Source organism: Coturnix japonica, chromosome 4, assembly GCF_001577835.2.
Source record: "Coturnix japonica isolate 7356 chromosome 4, Coturnix japonica 2.1, whole genome shotgun sequence".
Taxonomy (NCBI): Eukaryota; Metazoa; Chordata; class Aves; order Galliformes; family Phasianidae; genus Coturnix; species Coturnix japonica.
Window position 1 is genome coordinate 39,072,365 of NC_029519.1, and position 24,964 is coordinate 39,097,328.

Consider the following 24,964-nt stretch of genomic DNA (forward strand, 5'->3'; position numbering starts at 1 on the left):
ATTCTTTCCTCAGTAAGAAGTGTCTTCATATTTCTTAGGAGAAAGCCACTTTCTTACCATTTTCCTTGCCAAGACTGTGACTCTTATGACTTTGCCCTTATGATTTGCTGTATGAGGTCAAGTATGCAGTTCTTACGCAGAGATGGAGAGCTTTCCTGTCTGGTCCTGCCTTGAGTTAGGTCTAAGCACTTTTTTGGCAATTCATTTCTTTAGATCTGAGCTCTCATGGGCTGAGGATGAGCAGTAATGTCAGTCTGTTCTTGGATAAAAGCTGTAATCCTACAGTAATTTGAAAATGGTGGGTGCTCATACGCACCCATTAAGTAGGACAGGCCAGATGGTTTGAGGATTTGGGTGAAGGCTTCTCAGGAAGCTTTAGCTATTCAGAGCTATTCAGAAAAGATTATTGATGGATTTTGGTTCACTATATTTCTCTTTCTCCATCCATAGGTGTATAAAACCAGATTTTAAGCTATTTAATGTTTTAATTTTTCTGAGGGTTTTTTTTTCTGGTTTTTTTTTTTTTTTTTTCCCTTACAATCAAAACTACTAAGTTTCCAGCTGGATATCCTATTCATAATTTTGTAAATATTTTGTTTAAATTTTGTCTAATTCTTTGCAGAATCTGACTCCAATACTGGGCCCACAATATTATATCTTGATATAATATCTTCTATATTAAGTCAATAGAACTAAAACTCACTTGTCGAAGAACTAGCTGAAACTATGACTTTTGAATTGCTGCTTATAATATCAGACCTTTTAGATCCCCTTTCAAAATTAAAATTTAATGTTCAGTGCACTGCTCATGCACCTAATACTTCTAAGTTTGTCAACTGCTTTCACATCCTTGGATTCTGAAGTATTAAGAATACTGTTAATGTTCTGCCTGGAACAAATAAATGTAGCTTGCTTGTTTATCTGTTGGTTTGAATCTCTCTTCTATCTCCTTCATCATCACTACCAATGGTTTGGAGTGAGTGAGCAGTTCTGTCACTACTCTGGTTTAGTCTTCTCCTTACTAAAAGGATGGGTAATTTTGATGAAGCTGATTAGTACAGAGCTTTCAGTCTTTCTAATTCAACCCACAGATAATATACAGTAGTTTCTCTGAGGAATCTTTGATCTTTAGATGATGACTTTCTTGTCTTTATTGTAAAACATTCAATATTTGTTGAATTCAATAGTGTTATGCAGAATCTACCCCTTTTTGATAGGTTTTAGGCAAATGCACAGCTTTAGTTAATATTATTATTATTAATATTGTTGTTGTTATTGTTACTATTATAATTTCTGGTTTATCATTAGTATTAATGTCCAGATGTATGTTTCTGTGCTCACAAATAATTGTAATATCAAAAGTCAAAACATTTGGATTGTTTAATCTTTCTAAAAATTAAATGCAGTGTTGACATACCATACGATAACCTTTGCCACAGCTCTTATTGTGTGTCCCAGTATATTTATCAATTGCAGGCTGAATATAATTCTTAAATTCTTAATGGAAGTTGTGTGTTCCCAACTCCTAACATATTACACTAAAATCACATTTGCGACTTGCTCAATATAGCTGAGTTGTTAAGCTTCAGCTGAGGGGCTTTTAAAATGTTTGCACTTTGAAACAGCTGTACAAGGGATTAGATGAAAATGGACATGACAATTACATGAACAAGCATCACACTCTAAAACTCTGTCTTCGTCGATCTTTGCCATGTTTTCAGTTAACAAAATCATTTTCTTCCTTCTCCAGAGAAATTAGTGTCCCTAAAGATGCTTTTGCTATAACACTACAAGGTATACTTGCTAAATGAAATACTGCATTTATATGAGATGATTCACTTTACCAGATGACCTTTTGGTGCTACATGTTCCATGTTGTGATTAATATATTTTATACATTAGCACTTAAAATACCAGATAAGTTTGAGCACCAGATAAGAAGGCATGGATAAAAGAGAAGGATGTATTAGTATCTTAGTAGTGCCGACAATTTTAAGGGGCCATGCAAAAACTGAGTCTGTTTGTTGCAAATGTACCAGATCACAAATACAAAACAATATATACTCCTGGGTGAGCAAGAAGAAATCACCAAGACTGTGCAGGAACTGGAGAGAATAGGGATTATAAGACCTGCACACAGCCTGTATAATTCCCCATATGGCCAGTCAGGAAGTCAGAAAGTATGTGGCAAATATTAGTAGACTACAGAAAGCTAAATAAACTCACACCACAGCCATAACCAAGATCGCCTCTCTCGTGGATACATTAAATAGAGAATTAGAAACACATCTCTGTGTTCTGGATCTAGTAAATGCTTTTTTTAGGATTCCAATTGCTAAACAATCCAAAGGCCAGCTTTCATTTTCATGGGAGGACAGGCAGTGGACTTTTTCAAGTCCTGCTTCAGGGATATGTGCATTTGCCTTTTGTCATAATCTGATGGCTCATGACTTGGCAAAATGAAACAAACCACTCAGTTACCATGACACTGAAGCAGTTGCAGGAGTTAACTCACTCTGCAACTGAGTTGAATATTCTAAAAATATTCAGAATATTTTCAAGCAGTGTTTCATCATCACGCTATCATTTACTCTAGACTGCAACTTCACAGTTACATGCTGACTTCATGAAATAATGAAAAAATGAAAATAGACTTCCTCGTGAACTGGGTTATTTAGGGCAAGTTTTGAGAACTGAAAACAGGCCTTGCAGTTTTGCCAGTGTTTTCTAAAATGGATGCTCTCTGTTATAACGTATAATTGCAATTTATTGCCAGAGCATTCAGCAGAATTTGGCCTCAAAATGCTGTCTAAAATATGCCTTAAATGATACCGTGTTCTCCTGACCCAATAACCTAGGTTATAGGGGCATATTGACTATGAGACAAAGGATACTAAATAACTTGCCTTCAACCCATGCAAGAACAATCTCTTAACTTTACAGAATCAAGCCAAAAACCAGTGTCTTGACAGAGGAGAGTTAACTATCAAATAAGAGGCAAAATAGGTTTTTGATATTGCTGCTGTTGTAAATTATTAAACTGTAAGGTAGCTTTTTTGTTCACTCATTGGATCAGACCCTAGGCAACCTGTTTGAGCCGTGCATGTCCCCTGATCCTTACGAGGGAGCTGGACTAGATGACCTTTAAAGTTCCCTTACAACTCTAAGTATTCTACAATTCCCTGATAAAATAAAAATTGTGCAAAGGAGATCTTTTTTTGTCATTCACTTTAGTATTAACACACTACTGTTTCCATTACACAGAAATTTTTGGCATATTTTTGCCAAAGAAAAGCAAACATTTCATCATATTTGATGTATAAGGGAAATTATTCATTTAAGAAAAAAAAATTGTTGGTAGAATTCCTCAGCCTTGAACTTTGCAATGTACCCAAATGAACACTCTGTTGAAGTACTCTATTTAAAGGCAATCTAAAACAGGTAGAACATAAAGAGGACTGCTTACTTAAAGAAAGATGAAACTAATAAAATTAGGAAAACGATGATATGAGTTTAAAAATGGGTTAGTGTAAGTTAAAAGTACATTTTATTTGTAAATGTAACATAATGTTGTTATATCTGGGAGCACAGGAATATATGTCACCTGCTTCTTAACAGCATTCATGTCTTTTCAGGCTGAGTCAAGAAATATCCATTGGCAGAATATCGCCAATAGAATAGAATGCAAGTCAAATTAAGCTTCTTTTATTTTTTTGGACTAGTTGTCTCTCCTTAGCTATTAGACCTCACCTCACTTCTTTACTTCTTTCTTCCTTTCCATTTTTTTTTTTTTTTTTAACCCATTCTCTTTCTGTAATTGTTCATTGTGTTATTCGTATCCATGGCAGCAGAGGGAGCTCAAACATTTTGTTCATCAATAAGAGAACAATGGGAAAGAGAAAGGATAGTACCAAGAGCAAGTACAACGGCAGTGAAGGATAGGGGCTAATACACCCAGACTTCTATAAAATAATGCACTATTCATATCCCATTAGTCAGCTGCTGCTTTTACATACCAGAGAGACTTCCAGGTATCACATACTAGTTCTTATTTTGTACCTGTTGCTTGTAAGCTCTTTTGCTTGCAGGTTGGAAAAAGGAGTACTTATCAAGGTGTAAGACTTACATAGGTGTCTGAATTATAGAGATTACAGTAAATAACGGTAAAATAGTGAGAATAGATAAAATTGGTAAAACTGCGGTGAATTTATTTACTTTCAGTAGGGTAGTACTTCAGTTTTTAAAATAATTCAAGATGTTTTTAACCATAACTTTACAATAGAAAGGTTGTAAGGTCTTTTTCACAAGATATTCCTTTTCAATTCAGTGGAGTAGACTAATAATACATACAATCAAAAGTCCTATCTGGATAAAGGCACTTGTTCTAAAATGCAACATTTGCGTATCTAAGGATTCAACAGCTGAAGACCATAAGTAAAAGTTCTGCAATGAGCTGTTAGAGAACATTATAAAAAGAATCTTGGCACTTAAATGAGATGAACATTTTACTAAAGGATGTAAGTAGTCTACAAGTGTGCTGCTGCACAGTGCTGAAGAGAGCCTGGCCCCACCCATTTGATACCTGCACTTTAGATACTTTTGTACATTGAAATGTGTTTATGATCATTGTGGGTTTTTTTTTTTTTCTTGTTTGGTATTTCATACAGTTGAAATGTGAAATATCCCCATCTCAAATGCAGGAATGTTATGTTTTTCTTTTAGTTGTAACAGTATTAATTTTCCAAAAACACTTTTTAGAGTGATCTTGTTGCTGATTCTTTTGACTTTACTGGCTCTGTTCTAGAGTCATTCAAAAGTAGCCGTGGAGTACTATTCTAATCATGTGAACAGTGCTTAATCCTCTGATCAAACCTGAATACATCTCCTTGGACACAATATCCACCTGGGATTTGCAGTCTGGTGGAAAAAAAAGTTATTTCCTACGTAGAAAAATTTGTCTGCATCTCTCAGCATCATCTCCCACTATGTTTCATGGCATGTAAAGATCAGGAAGACTGTGTTTCATTACCTTCTAGAATTCACACTGAAGTTTCATACACCGAGTCACCATTTTAGCATTACAGTAATAGCAGAGTGGCGCAGCGGGAGCGTGCTGGGCCCATAACCCAGAGGTCGATGGATCGAAACCATCCTCTGCTAGTTGGCTGTAGCTTTTACAGAGGCAGAGGAAACAGGGGTTACTCTGCCTGGAGAAGAGAGGGGAGACCTCAGTGCAGCCTTTCAGTATTTAAACAGATCTAAGAAACTAGATGTAGACTGACATTTTACAGTGCCGGGTAGTGGTAGGGAAGGTTTTCAAATGAAAGGAAGGAGATTTAGATTAGAGATAAGGAAGAAATTATTTGGTGAGGCACTGGCACAGAATGGACAGATAAACTGTGGATGTCCCATCCCCGGAAGTGTTCAAGGCCAGGTTGGATGGGGCCCTGGCAGCCTGATCTAGTAGAAAGCAACCCTACCCACAGTAGGGGGGTTGGAACCAGATAATCCTTAGTATTCCTTTCAGCTTAAGCTATTCTATGATTCTACTTTCTCTGCAGTATGTCTAAAGACTTTTAAACTAAAATATATATCCTCACATGCACAATATTTAGTGAAACTTAAAATAGAATTAATTTTAAAATGAATGGAGATTTTTGAGGCTAGAAAGGCAGAATGATATAGAAACGAATACCCATCTAGTGGAAAATAAGTCATTACAACTATTAAATAAACTAAAAATAAAAACATCTTTTATTTTTATGTTTCATACTGTGACAACATATTTTCTATTAGAAAAAATCAATTGCTAAATCAAATGTTCTGTTTTCTGAAGAGGAATTATTTCATTTAGTTCCATATTAAGAGAAGTTCTACCTTGATTTCTGACTTTATTAAATGCCTTAAATGTGAACTTTAAACATTTTTTGAGACAGGATGTCTTACCATGGTTGTCTCTGCTATGGATCCAAAGCTGTTTATAAAAATGTTGCATGTGACATTAACTGGAGGGCCTGCAAAAGAGATGGGGGGGTGGGGGGAAGAAAAAAAAGAAAAACATCAGTGTCTAGTCCAGAATCAATGTATATTGAGTGATTGCAAAACAAATTGATAAACTGTTATGAAATATTTGTTGATTTAAGGAAATGTTGTTACAATCAAAACTCATTTAATGTAAAATTTGAATGATTTCTGATGTGTAATAGATTATTCCATTCAATTTTTCTCAAAATTACACTACCAGACTGGCTATTTCTAGCATAAAGAAAGACAAGGAGCTCATTATGAACTTACACAGAGAATTATATACAAAAGAAAGGAGAAAAAAAAAAAAAAAAGAGAGAGAGCAAAAAAAAAATCAACTAAATTTGAAATATATATATGTATTGTGTTTTTTAAGTGAAAAATGTATGCTACTTTTTTCAACAGTTAGGGGGAAAAGTGACCTTTTTCTTACAAGGCAGCTTTTAACTTTATCTGTCATCTCTGGTAACTGAAATACATTATTGCTGCTCTTATCTCTGCTACTGACAGGAACAAATGCGAATAAGGAAGAATGACAGATTCTATTCTCATTTCTCTTAAACTCAACAAATAGTTAAGAATCCATTTAAGCTGAATTTTCCTGTTACAGTGGTTGTTTTGCCAACTACTGTTCTTTATCTTGCATTAGTGAAGCATCAGTACTGGTAGAGCAGTCATTACAATAACTAAACAATAAACCATCTCTTCATGGAAAAGGCTTTAAATTATTTCTCTGCAAGCCTCTGTAAAAATGGCATTGTGACATAGCATCCTAATTTCTCCATTATTTCCTATCAATCTATGTCAGTGTGCAATGGAAACAAGGCTTTTCCATCTTAAAGCTCTTCTATTACTCTCCTGCAACTTTCTATTCATACATCAACAATCCATTTCAGCACTGGAAATGCTAGTTTCTTTTTCCAGTAGTAAGCAACCATTAATGATGGAAGAGCTATACCTGGTCTTACAAATACTTATGTAATATTAATTTGTTTAGAGTCACTGAAGTAATAGGCTATTCTGCCACTGCTGGGGCTTTACAATTAGCAAAACTTAATGTGACCAATGAAATTGACATTACATATTTGAAGAACCAGAATATTCATTGAAAGTTCTGCCAACAGGACCTAACTTTCTTTCCTCAAAGCAATAATTGTTTTGAAGTACTGCATGGCAGTTATAATGAAAGATCATTACATGTACTTCCATCATTCGAATACAGAAGGATACAAGTGCAATGCAGAATTCTCAGGTGAAGAGGTATCGCTCTACAGTCACTTTAACACTGCAGTCATTTTGCAACTTTGATAATTATTTAGAGCTGGTAAGCATATTTGATACATCTTAGGATTCAGTAAAGGCTAAAGGATAGACAATATGAGCTCCTGACGATGATCAAGGAAAATGGAAAAAAAAAAAAAAAAAAAGGGCATGTGAACAACAGCAGAGTCATTAGAAATCAATAACAACTGTTAGAGAGAAAACTGTATTTCCTGACTGTGTAAGATTGTTAGATAATTTGATTCTAAGGCAGCTTTACTTTCGGAAATATCTATGTTGTAAAACTTCTCATAGTTTCAAATTTGGCATGGTGTTACCTTGCTTAAAATAGCAATGTTTTAAAGTGTAATTTTTCTTTATCAATATAGTTGCTTTTATATAGGAGATAAACCCTAAACAGCTACACACTAATGTTTAAATTGAAAAGCAGCATTACAAAAGGCAGTTAATAGCTAGTTAAAAATAGGGTAAATGGGAACTAGAAGCTATTTAGAAATGGTTTAGAGATTCAAACAATAATTGTTTGAAGACATCCAGTGTTAATCAAATGCAAAACCATCTTTCTTATGCCCTCATACTAACTGGTTCTAAATTAATGATTTCTGAGCAGAAAAGGATAGATGCATTATGGGCGGTTCACTGAAAGCATGTTCTGTAGACATCAGTATAGATGGGCAGCCATAGAAGTAGATCATGAGCTTTCATCCAGAATACTTCAAAATTTCTGTCCACTTTAAGATGATGTATTAGGGAGAAAAAAGATGTCAAAAAGGCAGTCAAGGTGGACAAACTCCATAATCACTTGCTGAACAAGAACAGCTTAAGTAGAGCAGTGCTTTTAACTTTGGAAAAGGGAGAAAGAAATAAGTACAATCTGTAAAAGCGAATAGGAATTTCCTCCATTTCTCGATAAGACACATGGCAATAAAATAGTCACCACATTCAAACTAAAAAAAAAAAAAGGCGATGCTTCGCACAGTAGCAAAACATCACAATTTTATTGCCATAAAACACTGGAGAAGCCAAAAGTAAGTTCAAGTAGTTTCTGGTGTAAGAAGTTCCTAAAGTAATGACTGTTGAATGCTATTTGTTAATATGAAGGCAAAGAATGATTTAGAGTTTCCTCTATGAAACTAAAAGTTTACACCTTATGACATTATTCCAAATGATACAGTATGTGCTGTATTAGTTAAAAATATAGCACCTCTGTATGGGAAACTGTTGGTCACAGACTGAACCTCTGATTAACCACCTGAAGGTGAAGGTAATTCAGCTGTGCTACCTCACAGATCTCATTTTAAGGGCTGTGTACCATTAAGGCAGGATCTCTTTCTCTGGAAGTTGCTCTTTTGTGGAGTTTACTGTGAACCTTCAACACTGGTGAGCATTTTCCATTTATCATAGATTATCTTTCTATCATTATAACCTTTCATATGAAACATCTGTTTAACCTTTGTTTGCCTATTGCCTGTGTACAGGCAAGCTGCACACACCTCCTATCTGTTTTTGTTGGGTTTTTTTGTTGAATGTCTGGTTTGAGTCCATGACAGTTTTTACAAATGGATTTTATGACTGTGTCCATGTTTGAAAGTGAAGTGTTTTGCATATGTAAGTGTTTGAGACATGGGATATCTAAGGTAAACATCTTGCTACAGTTTGGATTTACTGGAAATAAAAGTATATTGTAAGTATAATATTTTGAACACATATTTTACAAGATCTATTCTCCTGTTTTATGTCCTATCTAAATAAGTGCTAACAGTATCATCTTCATTCTATTATTCCTGTTAAACAATAATAGATACTCAAAATTCCTTGGTGAAATGCATACTGAATTCAGACAGAAGGTATAATTTTATTTTATTGGCTAAGATGGAAAGATGTTACTTAAAATCTTGTCCATGCAGAAATGGTATTGAAAGAAAAAAAGCTTAAAATGATTATCTCGTATCTCTTATTAGACCTTTTTCTTTAGAACTGTTACCAAATTAAAAAGTCATAAAGGAGAAACAGTAGCATTTGTTCTAGGACAAACACAGCTAACGAGGAAGTGGCAAAGTCACTTAAGGAGACACTTATTCTTAGTGATAGATCTGAATTGTTCTGGGCAGATTTGTTCAAACTGCATAGCTGTCTAGAAGATTTAGAATGTGCACTTTTTGAAAAAGAACAATGTCAAATTAAGTTTTGTCTCTTTAAATTTCAACAGTTACAAAACAAGGCTCTGAGTCTTCTGAATTAAATATTCAAGAAGTACTACATTGAATTCACTGATCTCTAAACATCTGTCTGTTCTTCAGTGTAGTCCCATCAGATGACTGCATTGTGTCTACGACAAACTCCAAAATCCAATCCCTAAGCAGTGATCTCTGAATTTTTAGCGCTTATTTGTAGAACTTCAGGAGACCCAAAAAATGAAGAAAAACTGCAGAGCTTAGATTTTTCTTGTGTTCTTTCATTGTCCCTCACAATGTTACCTTAGGATCAATCTGTAGTTTACATGCTAGGGGGAAATAATATGGGAACAAGGCATGATAAGTTTAATAAGGATGCGTAGGGGGTTAACCTAGCAGGTGGCTGAGTATCACATATTGTTCACTCAGACTCTTTCCACTGGGACGTGGGAGAGAATTGAGGGTGGAGGAGGAGGGGGAAGAAGTAGAACATGTGGGTTGAGATAAAGCTATTTACTAAGATAGCAAAGAAGGATAATAATTGACTATATCTATCTATCTATCTATATATATATATATATATAAACACATGTGTATAAAAATATATATATTACAGGCAATTGTTTGCCATCCCCTGAGCAGGTCAGATGAACTCCCACCGCCGTCAAAAATCCTTACACATAATGTCATGTGGTATGGGATATCCCATTGGCCTGTGTAAGTCAGCTGTCCTAATTCTCCTTCTTCCCTCTCTTCCTTGAGCCCTACACTGTGATTGGCCTTGGCCCTGTACAATATTTTTTAGCAGCATCTATAAATGTCTGTGTGTTATCACCATTGTTTTTATGTTAGAACCAAAATATAGCATCATACAAGACACTCAGAAGAAAAGTCCATTCCAGCTGAAACTAAGACAGGATCAAAAATAAATTAAAAGCTTCTATTCATATAAGCAAGTAGTTTTAGACATGGAGTGTTTTTCATTGCTTTGCAGATACTGTTTGATACACTGACCCTCTGGAAAGCACATCACTGGAATATTCCTTGGGGTACTTCAGGCAAGCATAGCCTGAGGGACTTCTACTGTGTAGACATGAGGGATATTGATCACTGTTGTAAATCTTTTAGTGATGTATTTGAATTTCCAATGCATATTTTTCAAAAAGATCAGCACTGTTAATTTGCTATAAATTAAGCATTTCCCGATGCAGTGAATCCTAGATAATGAGTTTATACATGCAGTACATACTGTTCATGGCTTACTGGTGAGGAAGTAAGTTGACAAACTACTTACTTTGTCCTTTTAAATCATTCTGAGTAAATTTTGGTCGAAGTAGTAAAAGAGTCATTATTACTTATGTTACTAAAGTATGTCAGTGTTGAAGTATAAAAAGCAGTGCCAGATAAGAATTAAGTTGTAAAGGTAGCAACAGATATTCAGAGGGTGAAGGCTTGCCTGCTCAAAGGGGAAGTTTTGCAGTAAACATATAGGAAAACTCATCATAAAAAGCTATTGCTGAGAGAACTCATTGCAACAAAGACAGAGGAAGAGGCAACTAAAACAAAGTAAGAGAAATAATTTAAATAACAACAGGTTTATCCTTTCTATCAGTGTTTGTATTTTGGAGAATTTTAAAGACTATTAGCTTGATCTATAGATTCAGGATTGGAGCAAAGTGCAGTTCTGCTATTTTACTGGAATTCTGTATCTGTGAAAAAAGTATCAAATTTACTGGAAGTGCCCAGACTGCGAAAGTTAGAATGCATGGCATTGTTGTGTGTAATTGTTTGTGTAGCTGCTTGATAACATCAGGTATGTATGTTATCTTTCTATTGAGTATAGGGTAGAGAACAAGAGGAAATACAGTCCCTCTTGAGGCATGAGAGGAATCTAATGTTACAGATAAATTTTGTGATAGATTTCATAACTAAGATGAACTCTTGAGTTGGATTCTAATGGTTATGTGCTTAATATAATCCTTATATTCAGCACAAGGCAGATGTTTCTTGTAACTTCCTTTCTAGGTTACTTGAGACTACTGTTGTGCAAGCTGGAAATTCAAATCCATTAGCAAGTATCTCAGGAAAGAGAAAAATGAAGCAGTCCAAATATTGTTATAAGACTTAATTTTCAAAAGTCTGCATTAGTTCAGCTGTGAAAATGACAGGAATAGAGCATAATACTAATGAAACCATAATAGAAAAGGTAATATCTTAAAAAAAAAAAAAAAAAAGAAAAGCGTATTTCTAGGTTTTCTTTCTTTCTTTTTTTCTTTTTCTTTTTTTTTTTTTTTTGGTGAATTATTTGGAAGTTTAGGTTTGAAATTACCTTTGAAATTTGGTCTGATCCTTGCATCGTAGCCCGACATCCTACCCATTAGCTTATCCAAGAAATCAGATGGCGACATTGGCATGCTACGGGATCTTGCACTGTCTGTTTCCTTTGTAGCTACCAAGCTAAGAACAGGTTGGGGGGGAAAAACAAACAACAGAAACAAAACATTTTGTTAGATATTTTGTTAGGAAAACTAATTTTGCAGAATCACTTTATTCATTATGTATGAACAGGAAAACAGCATGGTTGCATTTCATGATAGTTTAAGCTTCAAAAAATAGTAATAGCAAAGAAGTAGAAACAGGTTGTTTTTCTTATTTCTTATTTCATAAGCAAATGTTATTTTGTTAAGCTGCATACTCTTTTACGTCTTCCTCAGGACTTACTGAGATTAATGACACTTCCTGTCAACTTTATTTTGTGAAGAATTATCACAGAATTAAAAAAAAATCAGAGTTTTGCGTGTGGAATATCACAGTTTGTAGCGTGATTTAAGATTGGTCTGTCTAACTGGGTATGGATGTAGATCAGAAATAAAACCTGTAAGGATCATTTATGGAAAAATACTACCATCACTGGTTTTCCTTCAGTGAATGTTTTGTGTTGATATTTAGACACAGACCTACATATCAAACAGTCCCTTGGCAAATGGTATTCCTTTACATTGTATTAGAGGTTCATTTTTTGTTAAAGCAAAAGTGACTGCTGCAGTGGAAAAAAAACTTACTGAAGGAACTATCTTAGGGCAAAATTTTCATCTCAGGGCCACATGGAAAATGTCATCTCCTGTAGCCTCCTCTCCATATGTATGCAGAACTCCCAATGACATTCTAAAGTGTGTTCTGCACATGTCAGGAGAGAAGAATATCAGCATTTTGATCAGCCGTGTGGACCTGAAGAAAAGGTCTTTACTGTTGCTTAAATCTTACTTAACAGCTGGCAATCACTGTAAAAAGAACACAGCCAATAAATATATATCAATATGAATAAAATTGAGTAGCTTTGCATACATAATTTTCAGTGTAATTAAAGCCACTCCTGGATTTTGGATCCTGCACTTTGGCTGCAACAGCACTAGGTAGCATTGCAGGTTGGAGGCAGAGTGACTGGAAGACTGTGTAGAAGAAATGAAGCTGGAGGTATCGGTCAATGCCTGGCTAAACATGAGTCAGCAAGGTGCCCAGGAGGCCAAGAAGGTTAATGCCATCCTTTCTTGTATCAAAAACAGAGTTACCAAAAGGAGCAGGGAGATGATCTTCCTCTGTACTTATCACTAGTGAGGCCATACCTTAAGTGCTGTGTTCAGTTTTGGGCCTCTTACTGCAGGAAATGCATTGAAGCCATGGAGTGTGTCCAGAAAAGGGTGATGAAACTGTGGAGGATTAGTACAAGTTTTATTGGAAGTGGCTAAGGGAGCTTTAGGCTGGAGAAGAGAAGGCTCAGGGGGGACGTTATCATGAGGTTGTGGTGAGATGGGAGTTGGCTTCTTCTCCTCCATTCTTTTAGAGGTACTGAATAAAAGCTGAGTGCTGAGTTCTGTCAGCTCAGTTTTCCTTTATTAGAAATATTTCAAGAAATCTGTTTAGAAAATAATAATTTCATCTATTTGAGCTGTGTATAAGGAAGTCTGAGTAAGGTACTGAATTTTTAGGAAGGTCTTCATGGCACAATGCTGTTGCTATTTTCTATAAAAAATATCATCAGTTATTTTGCATGGTAAGAATTCTTTAGTTCTGTTGTACATCACCCCATGTTGTACTCAGATGTAAGGTGCAATAGACGTGTGGTTAGCCTACATAATTATGCAACTTCAGAGTATTTGAGAAGGGAGGATGTGTACTTGTTTCACAGGCAGAAATAATGAATTCTTTCTGTTGAATAAGTATCTTATTGGAGAGAGATTAATACTTCTTAGTTTACTCTTCATTTCATAAACTAAACCTGGTTAAACAAAGATTTGTTAGTTAAATTAGTGTACAAAAATGAAAAAGGAATATATTATCAAAAATGTATTAAAGAGATATTTTTGACTTGCTGAATTTGGGCCATCAAAAGTTAGACTGAGAGAACTTGTTAGAAATAAACTGCTCTACAAAATCAGTCATGAACAGAAAATTAGAACCACCAGAACTATAATTATCTATCTTTCATCTATTTTGTCCATTTAATTAGGTGTTACCTAAAATTTGAAGAGAGATAAGCTTTACGTCATATCTTTCAGAATGTCAGGTTGTAAATTCATGGACAGAAACAGGGAAGCATCCAAAATTTACAGGTCTGTGACAATTGTGAGAGTCATATTTGAACCAGAAACTGCTAAGTTAGACTAGGTGGGATGTAAATGTTACTCAGAGTTTCATTTTGTCAAAGAGGAGACACAGCTTTTCTATCTACATCTCCATCCTAAATACTAGACAAACGACTACTCAGTGAATAGTGGTAATACTCAGTACTATGATCTGGAGTTAAAATCAAAAAGCATCAATCAAAAATTGGGGGGAAAGAAGTTATATTCTGATGAGGGCAATAAGATAAATGGATTGCATTTAATAAATCAGGTTAAGCAGAACTTAATACTGTGAATGAAGAACATTAGCAGTATATCAGTCAGGACTGTGGACAGAGTTGGAGAAAGCAGGGATTCAGAAGATGGTTCAGAATTCAAGTAGAACAATTCAGTTGTCATGATAAAGTTCTAAGTGTGCTACTATGTTATCCTTCAGTGTGGAAAGGTTAAAAGAGTAAGAGGGAATATGAAGGTCAATTATTTCATATGATATTAATGGGAACAGTCCTGGGACACTGCATCAGATCCTCTCTCCAAGTTTTACAAGGACATCAAAGCATTAGGAAACGTAGTGAACAAGGCCAGTAAATCATAATCTGAGAGGAAGGGAAAACTCCTTACAGTAAGACATTAAAAGTTTAATCTACTTAGCTTATCAGAAAGAAGACTGAAAAGGGGCAGAAAGCAGTGGACATTTATTCTAAGGAGAAAATGTAGTATAATTAATGAGAGAGAGGTAGAAAAAATCAAACTGGAATTCAGATGAACAATTTCGATGGTAAAGTTAACTTAAGTGTATATGAAATTGTGACATCCAAGGTTCTCTAAAAGAAAAAATAGCAAAATATAAGGTATTGCTTTTCATGTATACATAGTTTCTTGAGAGGGAATGAAAAGAAATATGTAGAAGAGGGTTTAATTCAGAGTATACATTCCAAGCCTCATGCAGAAACCTTCAGATTGCCAAAAGACATGCTATAGACTTGAGGAGGTTAAGGAATGGAAGCAATGAGAGAAGTTCAAAGTAGAAAATGATGCCTTTTCAGGGCTTTTCTGTCCTCATGCTGGGTAGTAGCCTTGCAGTTGTTGGTCCTATAGCCTGTAATCTGGTGTGCAGGTTAAATGGGGGAAACGATGGCCTATTTTACTAATTCACTTTCACATCTGGATACTTGACTTAACCAGCAATTGTATGACACCACCTTCCTGCTTAGTAAAGAGTTAAGCTCCAGAAAGGAAAATGCACTTGAGCTGTTCATTAACTACATCCAGCTTAAAAATCAGTGATTGACCACAGCTAGGGGAAAAAAAAAAAAAAAAAGTAGCAAAAAGAGCTACTATTCTATCTGTGACATGCACCTGCACAGAGCGAAGAATTTTAAGCTAGATGATAACATTGTCATGAAAGCAAAGGGATATGAAGTGGCCAGGGATAAATTTCGATTGTAAATTAAAAGTCTTTCAGACATTGAAACACTTCAGGAATAGTCTAGCAGTTTAAGCAGGGATACAAAAACCCTTTTCTTTTTGAGATGGAGCTTGATAAGGATATCAGAATGCTCTGACGTGTGTGACATACAGGTGATGGGACTCGGCTCTTTTCTAACTCCTCTACTGAGGATATGTTGGTATTATTACTGATCCTTTTAATTTACTAAAATGGTAACTAATACAGAAGCTCAGAAAAATATTTAGTTAATTATAGTTTCACAGCAAGAGCACTGACAGTTACAGAATTTAAATAGGAGAGCTCATCTAGAAGCTGACAATTTAGCAAGAAAAAGAAATATGGGTCAAGCATTTTGCTCCTGAAATTCTATTTAAAGTAGGCATTTTTGTTAGAGAAAACCTTACAATCTCTTCCATTTCTCCAAAACAAAACGGTTGAGAAAAACTGCAACGAGATTTTCAATGTCTCCTTCTTTAAAGCTGTAAAAATCAGACTGCTTTTCCATTTATTTTTTGAAGAATCGCTGTATTTCTACTTATGAGTTGTCACTTTATCTGCTACAAACTTGTGCGTGTTTTTCCAAAAGAACAATGTCAGAAAGTAATTTTACAAACGAAATTGCTTTACGAACATTCTTTATTTTAAGAGGCAAATATTCTCTTCCCTGTTGCTGCTACAAGTGGATATGAGAGATGAATGAAGATACAGTGTGCCATAATGACAACGTCCAATAGCAACTTCTCAAAGAGAAGTTACGAAGTACAAGTTAGAGCAGTCCACTAATTTACCTAATTCTAAGAGCTGTCTTGAGTCTTTCTATCCTCATGTTGAATTCAACTGATTAATTTCTTCTGTCTCTAACTAAACTACCTGTGTAGTTTATCTTGAAGGTCCCATCTTAACACCAAGTTACAGTCACTTTTGGCTTGCTGATTTTTCAATCTCATAATAAATCATTTCTTTCATCTCAAATACAGACAATCTTAGCCATTCAGTATGGTAGAAATTTTGCACTTCATCTTACAACACGTGCTACAGAGCTATTATATGATGCTTTGCATGTATTATAGTGGCCCAATAGCAATTTTGTTTCATTGTTTAGCTTACTCCCTGAGGCAGCAAGTGTCACCAAACCGCTGAAACAATCCAATTTGTGTCTAAGGCCCATTATTTTCAGGCACTGTTTGAATGAATTTATTGAACTTTTCATTAAGTAGTTCTGCAGAGAAGTGCAAGGAAATTAATTACATACTCATAACACAACAAGTATTTTAGTAAATTAATCTGACTCAGTACTTGTACAGAGGCTTGACAGTAATAAGTTAGATTAATTAGTCTCAAGAGTATGCCCTTTAATTCTGTACATGTAAGTAATGGTGACGAAATTGATTAATTTTCAAGTGAAAAGTATTCTCTTTAACCATTTAATAAGCAAGGTCTGCTAAAATAGTTATCCACAAATAGGTAGCACTGATCATCTTCATGCTGCATATCAAATAGTGTGGTAGTAAGCTTTTTTACTAAGAAAACAATATATAGAAAAGGATTTAAAAATTATGAGAATTGGCTAAAATTAATGAGAAAAGTGAACAGAAGTGTAAGGTTTTTATTTTTTTCAAAAGGGAGTTTCTCTAATTATTTGATCTATTAATGAAAGTAGATAAAGGACTAAAAAGGTCACAGTTTAGAGTATGTAGCATTTGCTTGTTATTCCATGATTTCTGCGAGACAGTTGCAAATGTGATAGCTTCAAGCAAATAAATAAAACAAAACCCTTAAGGCCTCAGACCCATTAAAGTTTATTTCATTTTGTTTAACTGAAATAAGAAATCCTACTCTTTCAGAAAGATAAAACCCGTTTTCACTTTTAGAGAAGAAGATAATTTGTTTGATTTCAGCGTTTAGAACTGTTTCCAAAATTTTTCCTTTTTTTCTGCATAGCTTTTCATTAAAATATGTTTGTAGCATAGCAGGCGTTCTTCTGTAGTGTGATGTGTTTAGATATTATGGAAGGGGTACTGAGAAGGAGGTTAAATATGCTTAAAGCAAATACTTCTTAAAATTGCAATAAAATTTTTTAGCAATCTTTTCATTCTTCTGTTAGTTATAATCCCTTTAAGAAAAAAGACTGATTTCTGTTACTGGAGGCCATTCAACAACAACATTGATTCACAAAAAGCTATGGTCATTTGAAAGCGTTGAGAATCATAGAATCACCAAGGCTGGAAAAAACCTTTGAGATCATCCAGTCCAGCCATCCACCTATCACCAATATTTTCCCACTAAATCGTGCTCCTTAGCACAACATCTACATGTTTCTTGAATGCCTTCAGAGATGGTGGTTCCAGCCCCTTCCTGGGCAACCTGTTCCAGTACTTGATCACTCTTTCAGAGAAGAAATGTTTCCTAATATCCTGAATCTCCATGATGCAACTTGAGGCTGTTCCCTCTCATTCTATTGCTGGTAACACAGGAGAAGAAGCCAATTCTCACCTTGCTATAACTACCTTTCAAGGAGTTATGGAGAGCAATAAGGTCTCCCCTGAGCTTCCTCTTTTCCAGACCGAGCAATCACAGTTCCCTCAGCCACTATCCTTAAGACTTAAGCGCTTGAGAAGTGTCAGAGGATCACGGCTGTATGGATCTAGTTCTGAAAGAATCTGTAGTCACTGTTGTACCTTTCTATCCCTCACAGAATCTTCTGAGGAGAAAACTAAGACTCAAAATTAAACTCCTGATAGAAATTATATTTTGAATGTCTCAGTCTATTTACATTATTTATACTGTTTGCCCAGTGTAATTTGGATACCTGAATTAGGTACTATTATGTTCCTACTGTTTAATGCTTGGGCAGGGAAATCTTCTTCCTACTTCTTACTATTTTAACAATTAAAATAAATAAATAAATAAATAAAAATCTACTTGAGCTTTATTCATGAATGAATGAATTTAATCCTGAGGGACCAAGAAAAAAGAAAAGCAAGTTTCCACTAGTGAAAGAATATGTGAAGGAAGAGCATGACATATACTAAATCCAAAGATATGAAATGAAGGAGAAAATTAAGTTTGACATGATTGAAAGAGTGAGATTCCATTTGTCTTTCTGTTCTGTTAAAACTGAAAATAAAGAATCTATAATACTAGCAATAGCAATAAAATATTGTTAATTAAAAATGACAGTTCTTTCATTTGTTGTAGGTCCTGAAGTCATCACCTTCTGATGCAATGGAAATGCAGATTTTCATGTCCTGCAACGTTTTAAAGATTTTATTTGCTCAGATTGGAACACAGAACTCTTGACTTCTGTGTACCAGAGAAAGGACTGTCAGTTCCAATAACAGGAGCAGAAGCAGTATCTCATCAAGATTTTAAAGAGGTGATTTCTAACAAAAATTCTCAGGAGAAGTTCAAATATTTTCTGTGACAGGTTAGATTCTCATACAGATTTTTTTACTCTTAGATTATTTTTTTTTACCCTTTTATCCTCTTATTTTGAATAAGTTCAAAAGATCAGATTAATTTTTTATATAACACTGCAGAGATAATTAGGGTCACAGCAGAAATCATTGGCCATATTTTCAGAAAAAGTAACATTTATCTGCTGCAAATAATGAATTTTCATTTTTTAAAGAATACTAAGTATCCATTCTTCATTATGATAGTGCCTAAAAAAGAAAAATTAATGAAAAATGTATAGGATTGCATATCAATTCTATTATTAAAAATATCTCTTCTTTCAAATTTGGAATGTACTCATTTTTCTTGTTCTGTGACTGTAGTAATGTTGCATTTTAATGCTCTTTATAGTCTAGGCAATATTTACATTTTGTTATGAAGCTTCTGATACCATTACAGTGTCATATCTACTCCTGTTTTGCAGCTGACCATTGCTCTGGTACTGGTAAACGTTGTCTCTCTAATTCTGCTTCCTATGACTAGTTTGCCAACTTCGCCCCCCCCCATACAGCATGTGGTTTTTCTTAACATATTTTATGAATTCTGGCTATATATTAAATATTCATTCCTAACTTTCCCAGAAGCAGCCTTTCCTTAGTAATCTCATATGCTGTTCACCTTATTTTCATCAGTGATATAAATTCAGGTATTAGTTTCTTAATTATTTTAACCTCCTTTTTTGGGAGTAAAAAGCTTGGTCTGCACAGAGAGATGAACAATATTTCAAATTCTGACATCTATAACTCTTCCAGAGACCTACTGTATGGGTCAAGTTTCTGACAGCGTTAACTTCAAATTAAAGATAGATCCTTCCAAAGTAAAATAATCTTTTGTTTTTCTTTGGTTATTTTTTGTTTGAATGGATGGAAAATATCTGAATATGGACATTGTTAATCCCCAGTCTACAGCAGTATGAGCTTGCGTTACTATCTCATTATAAAGACTAACTTTTTTCCATTGTTCAGTTAACAGACAAATTATTGGAGTGATGGACAGCTTCTAAAAGTGCCAAACAAAATAATTTCAGAATTTTATCTTTTCACAGCACCAGATATCCTTCTGTAAATGCATGTCAGAGCTGAACAATTGAATTCATTTTTGTGATTAATGAATGATTCCTCTAGCTAACTGAACACATGCAAGAAATGACTGGCATCTTTGATCTAATGAATAGTAATTTAATTGATGTCAGTGAGGAAACAATAGACTAAAAGGTGAAGTAAGAAAGAAGAAATTTTTGCCTGGCTAAGTGTAACTACTCTTTCCAAAAGCAAACTTTGCACAAATCTAGGACCAACCCATGGATACTGAAAGCAGAATACAGGTTTTAGTGTTTCTTCTCAAATATATATATACATATATATACAAGAAAGAAACATATATATACACAAACACACATATATATATTTGTATATATACGCATATACATGTGTATATATTTGTATATGTGTGTGTATATATATATTTACTATTCACAAGCACACAAAAAAAAGTTCTTAAAATAGAATGAAATGGAAAAATATCAAAACTAGATAAAAATTTCATTTTGATTTAAATGCCCAGGATTCTTGGAGACTGAATAACAATTGAATTAAACACTTTTCCATTTGACTTGGAGAAACTCTGTTTATAATGATGTTGTCCTGTATCTCAGCATATATCATTTGTCTCTTTTGAAGATGAGACTTTTTTGTCCAAAACAAGTTTGATAAGACATAAGCTGTTACAGGAATGCTGAGTATAGCTTAAAGAGTGGCTGAGCTTTGCACAAATTGTTTCAACAGGCATGATAACTACAAGAGAGAAAGAACTTAGCAATAATAACGTGTATAAAATTCATTCCTGAAACAGTTCTTATGAAATTACTTATATTGCTTAGTCAGCAAATTATGGCTTTTTTCCTGTTTACAACTTAACATTCTTTCTATGCATAGAAAAAGCAATAAAATAATCTCAGAACTTTGGAAATTTCCATGAGACAGGATTTATGATGTTCAATGAGCATTGTTAATTTACGTGAGGTTAACAGACTAATTATTTATTCTCTTTTCATTAGTTCTATTCAGATCAACGTTATAATAATTCATTTTAAGACTTTATTTAAGGCAGAAGCAGAGTTGAGCTTCAGGGTGATGCTGAGAATGGCAGGATTCATGCTGGATAATGACAGCACCCACTGTCCGTAAAACGTGTTTTGAAGCATATCCCTTACTGAAAGAATCAGGGAGACTAATGTGAAGGTTAAAAAACAGTACTGCTAGATTTCCGTATTTTTACCATAATTACCCTGTTTCACTACACTTACACATGTTCTTTTGCATACAAAATTCTCTAATATATATTATTACCCTTAAGAAAAAATGGTTTGTATTTGTATTTGCTACACTAGTCTTGTTTATGCCACATATCCAGTACCTGCTTGATTGTCATTTCAATGGTCTTAGATTTCCTGTAAACAAATGGAAAAGTACTAGGTGAAAGAAAAAAATAATAAATACCAAATGCAGTCTGATCTCATAGGAATAGCCACTTTTAAAAAGAATGAAAAAGACCATTCTGTCAACCATTACTTAGAGAAGTTTTGTTTTAGGGAATCCAATCAAATAAATACACTGTGATTACAGAAGAAAATTTGATTACTTTTACATCCATCTGTGTACAGGAACAATAAGAAGAATTTAAAACTTAGGTATGTTCTTAGAGTTCACTTGCACAGTGCTAAAGTTTTGTGATAAGTTTTAGAGATTTTAACATGTATATTGAGAAACTGGATGCAAGTAGCTATTTTAATTCCCATTCTCTGCTGTACTGTACTTCTTGTAATCATACATTGCTATCTCAGGTGGGCGTATCCCATATTCATTTCATATAGTAGATGTCTGCAATATTGTGTTCAAAACAGTTCAGAATCCTATCTTCAATGTTCTCCTACTTTCAAGGAGAACAGAAAATAGTGTAATCCACTTTAACTCCTGCAATTTTTTCACTATGAACTATCCGATCTGATAGCATGAGATAGCAGAAATATCATCATTCAGAAGCACATTCCTTCATGGAGGCATTTTATAGGTACTTAGACACTGAATTAACATCTACCCTAGAGTACTGTATTTAGCTATGTTTCAGCTATGTGAAGCCAATGCTTAGAATGTATGACTAGAGTTGAGGTAGACCACTGTTCCACTTAGGGACCACTGCCCATAGTCACTGTCCCATAGTCACCCCTAAGTTAGAGTTTGGAGGTTAGAAGTTTAGTAGAGAGCTTTCAGATTGACTTCCCAGCTTTAAAAGATGCATATTTAACACAGCTGACTCATGTAATACTGGTGGATTAGGATGGGACATAAACATAGGTTTATGTTGTGTATAGTGATTTTCTTTATATAAATCTCTTCATATAGCTAGAAAACAATATCTCACAGAGGAAATGACTTTTTTTCCCAGAAGGCAATTAAAATAATTTTCTTTCAGTCAAGCCCAGTAAATCATTATTGATTACATAATTTTTAGTTTTGACCTCAAAAATGAAAAAAATATATACGCTACCATTTTCAGAAAGTTCCATTTATTTTATTTATCTAGTAGGGCACCTTTATTCAGTGAATATGTTGCTAAAAGACTGGAAGTTTAGATGGTCCCTGCAGCTGAATACGTTTTAGCCTATATGAGCCCAGAGCATGGGCCTCCTTGTGCATTACTGAATTTAACAGGTGATGGTGTATTTTTAAATGTTATGAAATTAAAAGCCTTTCAGGAATGAGATACAAGTATTTCTTTTTTTGACAATCAAAGGCCACTGTATCCCATTACAAAGCAACTTTTTACAAAAAAAAGAAAAAAGAGCCACTAAATCCCTAGGCTTTGCAGTCACCCACTAAGATGTAATGTAATGATAATTGTTTTATTTAAAAAAACAAAACAACCTTTTTAAGAGCCATGCTGACATAACTATATTTACTCAGTGGTTAGTCATGAAAATTAAAGTTAGTTGAAGGTGATTATATTAAAAGTCTTATAGACTTCTAAAGAGCCAATCTCATAGAAAAATCATCTTAGAAACAATATGTTCTGGTACCTCCAGAGCCTTTGATCACGGGAGATGATATTTTGGTTCTGAATACGTTCATTTTTTACCTTTCAAGATTCTGCAAGACAGAAATGCATGTTCTATCGGAAACCAGAGATAAGGTCTAGGTAGGGTAGAGTTTTATGCAAGCCATACGTACTTTGTAAAGCCTTGTACAACAGTGAAGTGTGTAGCACATTCTAATATATTAATCAACGGTGGAGTGCAACAAAGGGTAAAATCCTAAAACAGTAGGTTAATTAGTTAAACTCCATCTTGAATTTTTAATCAGTCAGAGGAAAAAACCCTCCCCTCCTCATTTAAATGACATAGCTATACTAATTTTGCTTTTGCTATTCTTCCTAAATCAGTTCTATCTCCAAGAGTCACATAAAGATTAATAAGCAACTCACAGCCCCACAGTTTAGAATAATTTAGTACTCCTGTATTTGCTTTTTACTCACTTTATTGTTTCACAAAATTAATATTACAGAGTAGTCAATTAGCTCTAGAGGATCTTCTTCAACTTTTCTATATTTTCTTAAAACTGTTTCCCTTGGAAAATGCATTTATCTAGTTCATGTCACCAAATACAAACTTCAGTAAAGACAATACTGAAAAGGACTGATCTTCTTTAGAGAAGTTCGTATTTGGAAATAACCATGATTCTCTCCATTGCTGTTCATTTTTACATCCATTTGTAGAGCTAGAGGGACAGCAGGTAATGTGTGGTACAAGAAAATTATATAGGAAGTGTTGATTATGTTAAAAAATACACTGAGGTATGGACCAAGCATTACCCTGCCTGCTGTTGAATAATGTTGGAAGAAGTCATTAGACAACTGGCTGCGAGAGTAATACCAAAATATATTATTTTATTATTTCATGGCATGCCGTGCTTTCTACTTTCATACACTTTCCCTCCATCCTTTCTGTTATTACTAGTTAGCATTTATATTGACACAGCACCTAAAGACATCAGTCAGGATCTTATTGCTTCAGAAGTCATAACAAATAATGAATTGTAATTCCTGCTAGGAAAAGAAAAAGGGAAAAAAAAAAAATAGAGAGGGAAAAAAAAAAAAAAGTACAGTATCAAAGACTTCCCCCTTCTTTTCTCTCTACATTATTGTGCAGACTCTTCATCTTCCTGATGCTGCCGTTATTCTCATGCTTTAGTCCTACATTCCTTGTTACTTACAATTTCTGGCTATGTCTTTCCCTGTCCTCTGAGATATTCCCTTTCTTCTGATAACTAATATTTGTCCTCAACAGGATGCCTTTTATTTGATCTGTTCACACCGCTTATGTATTAGTGACACTAAAGCTTCCTATCTGCCTCTACTGATTCTTCCAATATACACTGTAAAGATCCATGGGAAAAGTAATAAAAAGAGGATGCAGCATCACACAGAAGGGCTCTTCATTGCTCACTATTAGAGAAAAGCTGATTTACTGGAATCATTTCCTATAGGTATTATTATATAATACTCAGTAAGGTCATTTGAAGCTTGTATTATAAATCTGTTAAAATAAGAAGCTCTAATCTTATAAAAATTTTCATTTTCTGTAATTGTCACAGTAGGATAGCTGGACAAGACTAATCTGATGGAGGAGCTATTACATTTTTCATCACAGTGAAGCACAGCACAGCACTCATCTCAAAATATTACTAGCTTTCAGTTGCTGTTAGCATCATTTGCCTTGTAATGAGTTAGGAGAGGCTGGAAAGTAAGAAAATGTCAGTAGCGCAGTAAGAATTGAAAAACTCATGTTCGTAATTGAAATTGTTTTGTTATTCAATTATATATTCTTACAACTAATTGTGTTATACCTCAAAACTCTGCATGCATTTCTTAATGTTATAAACATGGTAATCATTTAGGAAAGC

At 34.4% G+C, this 24,964-nt stretch overlaps 1 protein-coding gene and 1 non-coding gene across 3 annotated transcripts in view; one reads left to right on the forward strand and one right to left on the reverse strand.

The window, feature by feature from the left end:
* The window catches only part of GLRA3 (glycine receptor alpha 3), a 63,215-nt gene that overhangs the window by 33,239 nt on the left and 5,012 nt on the right, over positions 1-24,964 (reverse strand). For both annotated transcript variants that reach the window (XM_015861832.2, XM_015861833.2), the window contains exons 2-3: positions 11,809-11,936; positions 5,947-6,014 (exon numbers count right to left, since the gene is read on the reverse strand). In XM_015861832.2, the coding sequence (XP_015717318.1) occupies positions 5,947-6,014; positions 11,809-11,936 (196 nt within the window). The remainder of the gene's footprint in view (positions 1-5,946; positions 6,015-11,808; positions 11,937-24,964) is intronic.
* Positions 5,089-5,160, forward strand: TRNAM-CAU. Its single transcript has one exon. It is a non-coding gene; the product is annotated as a tRNA-Met (tRNA).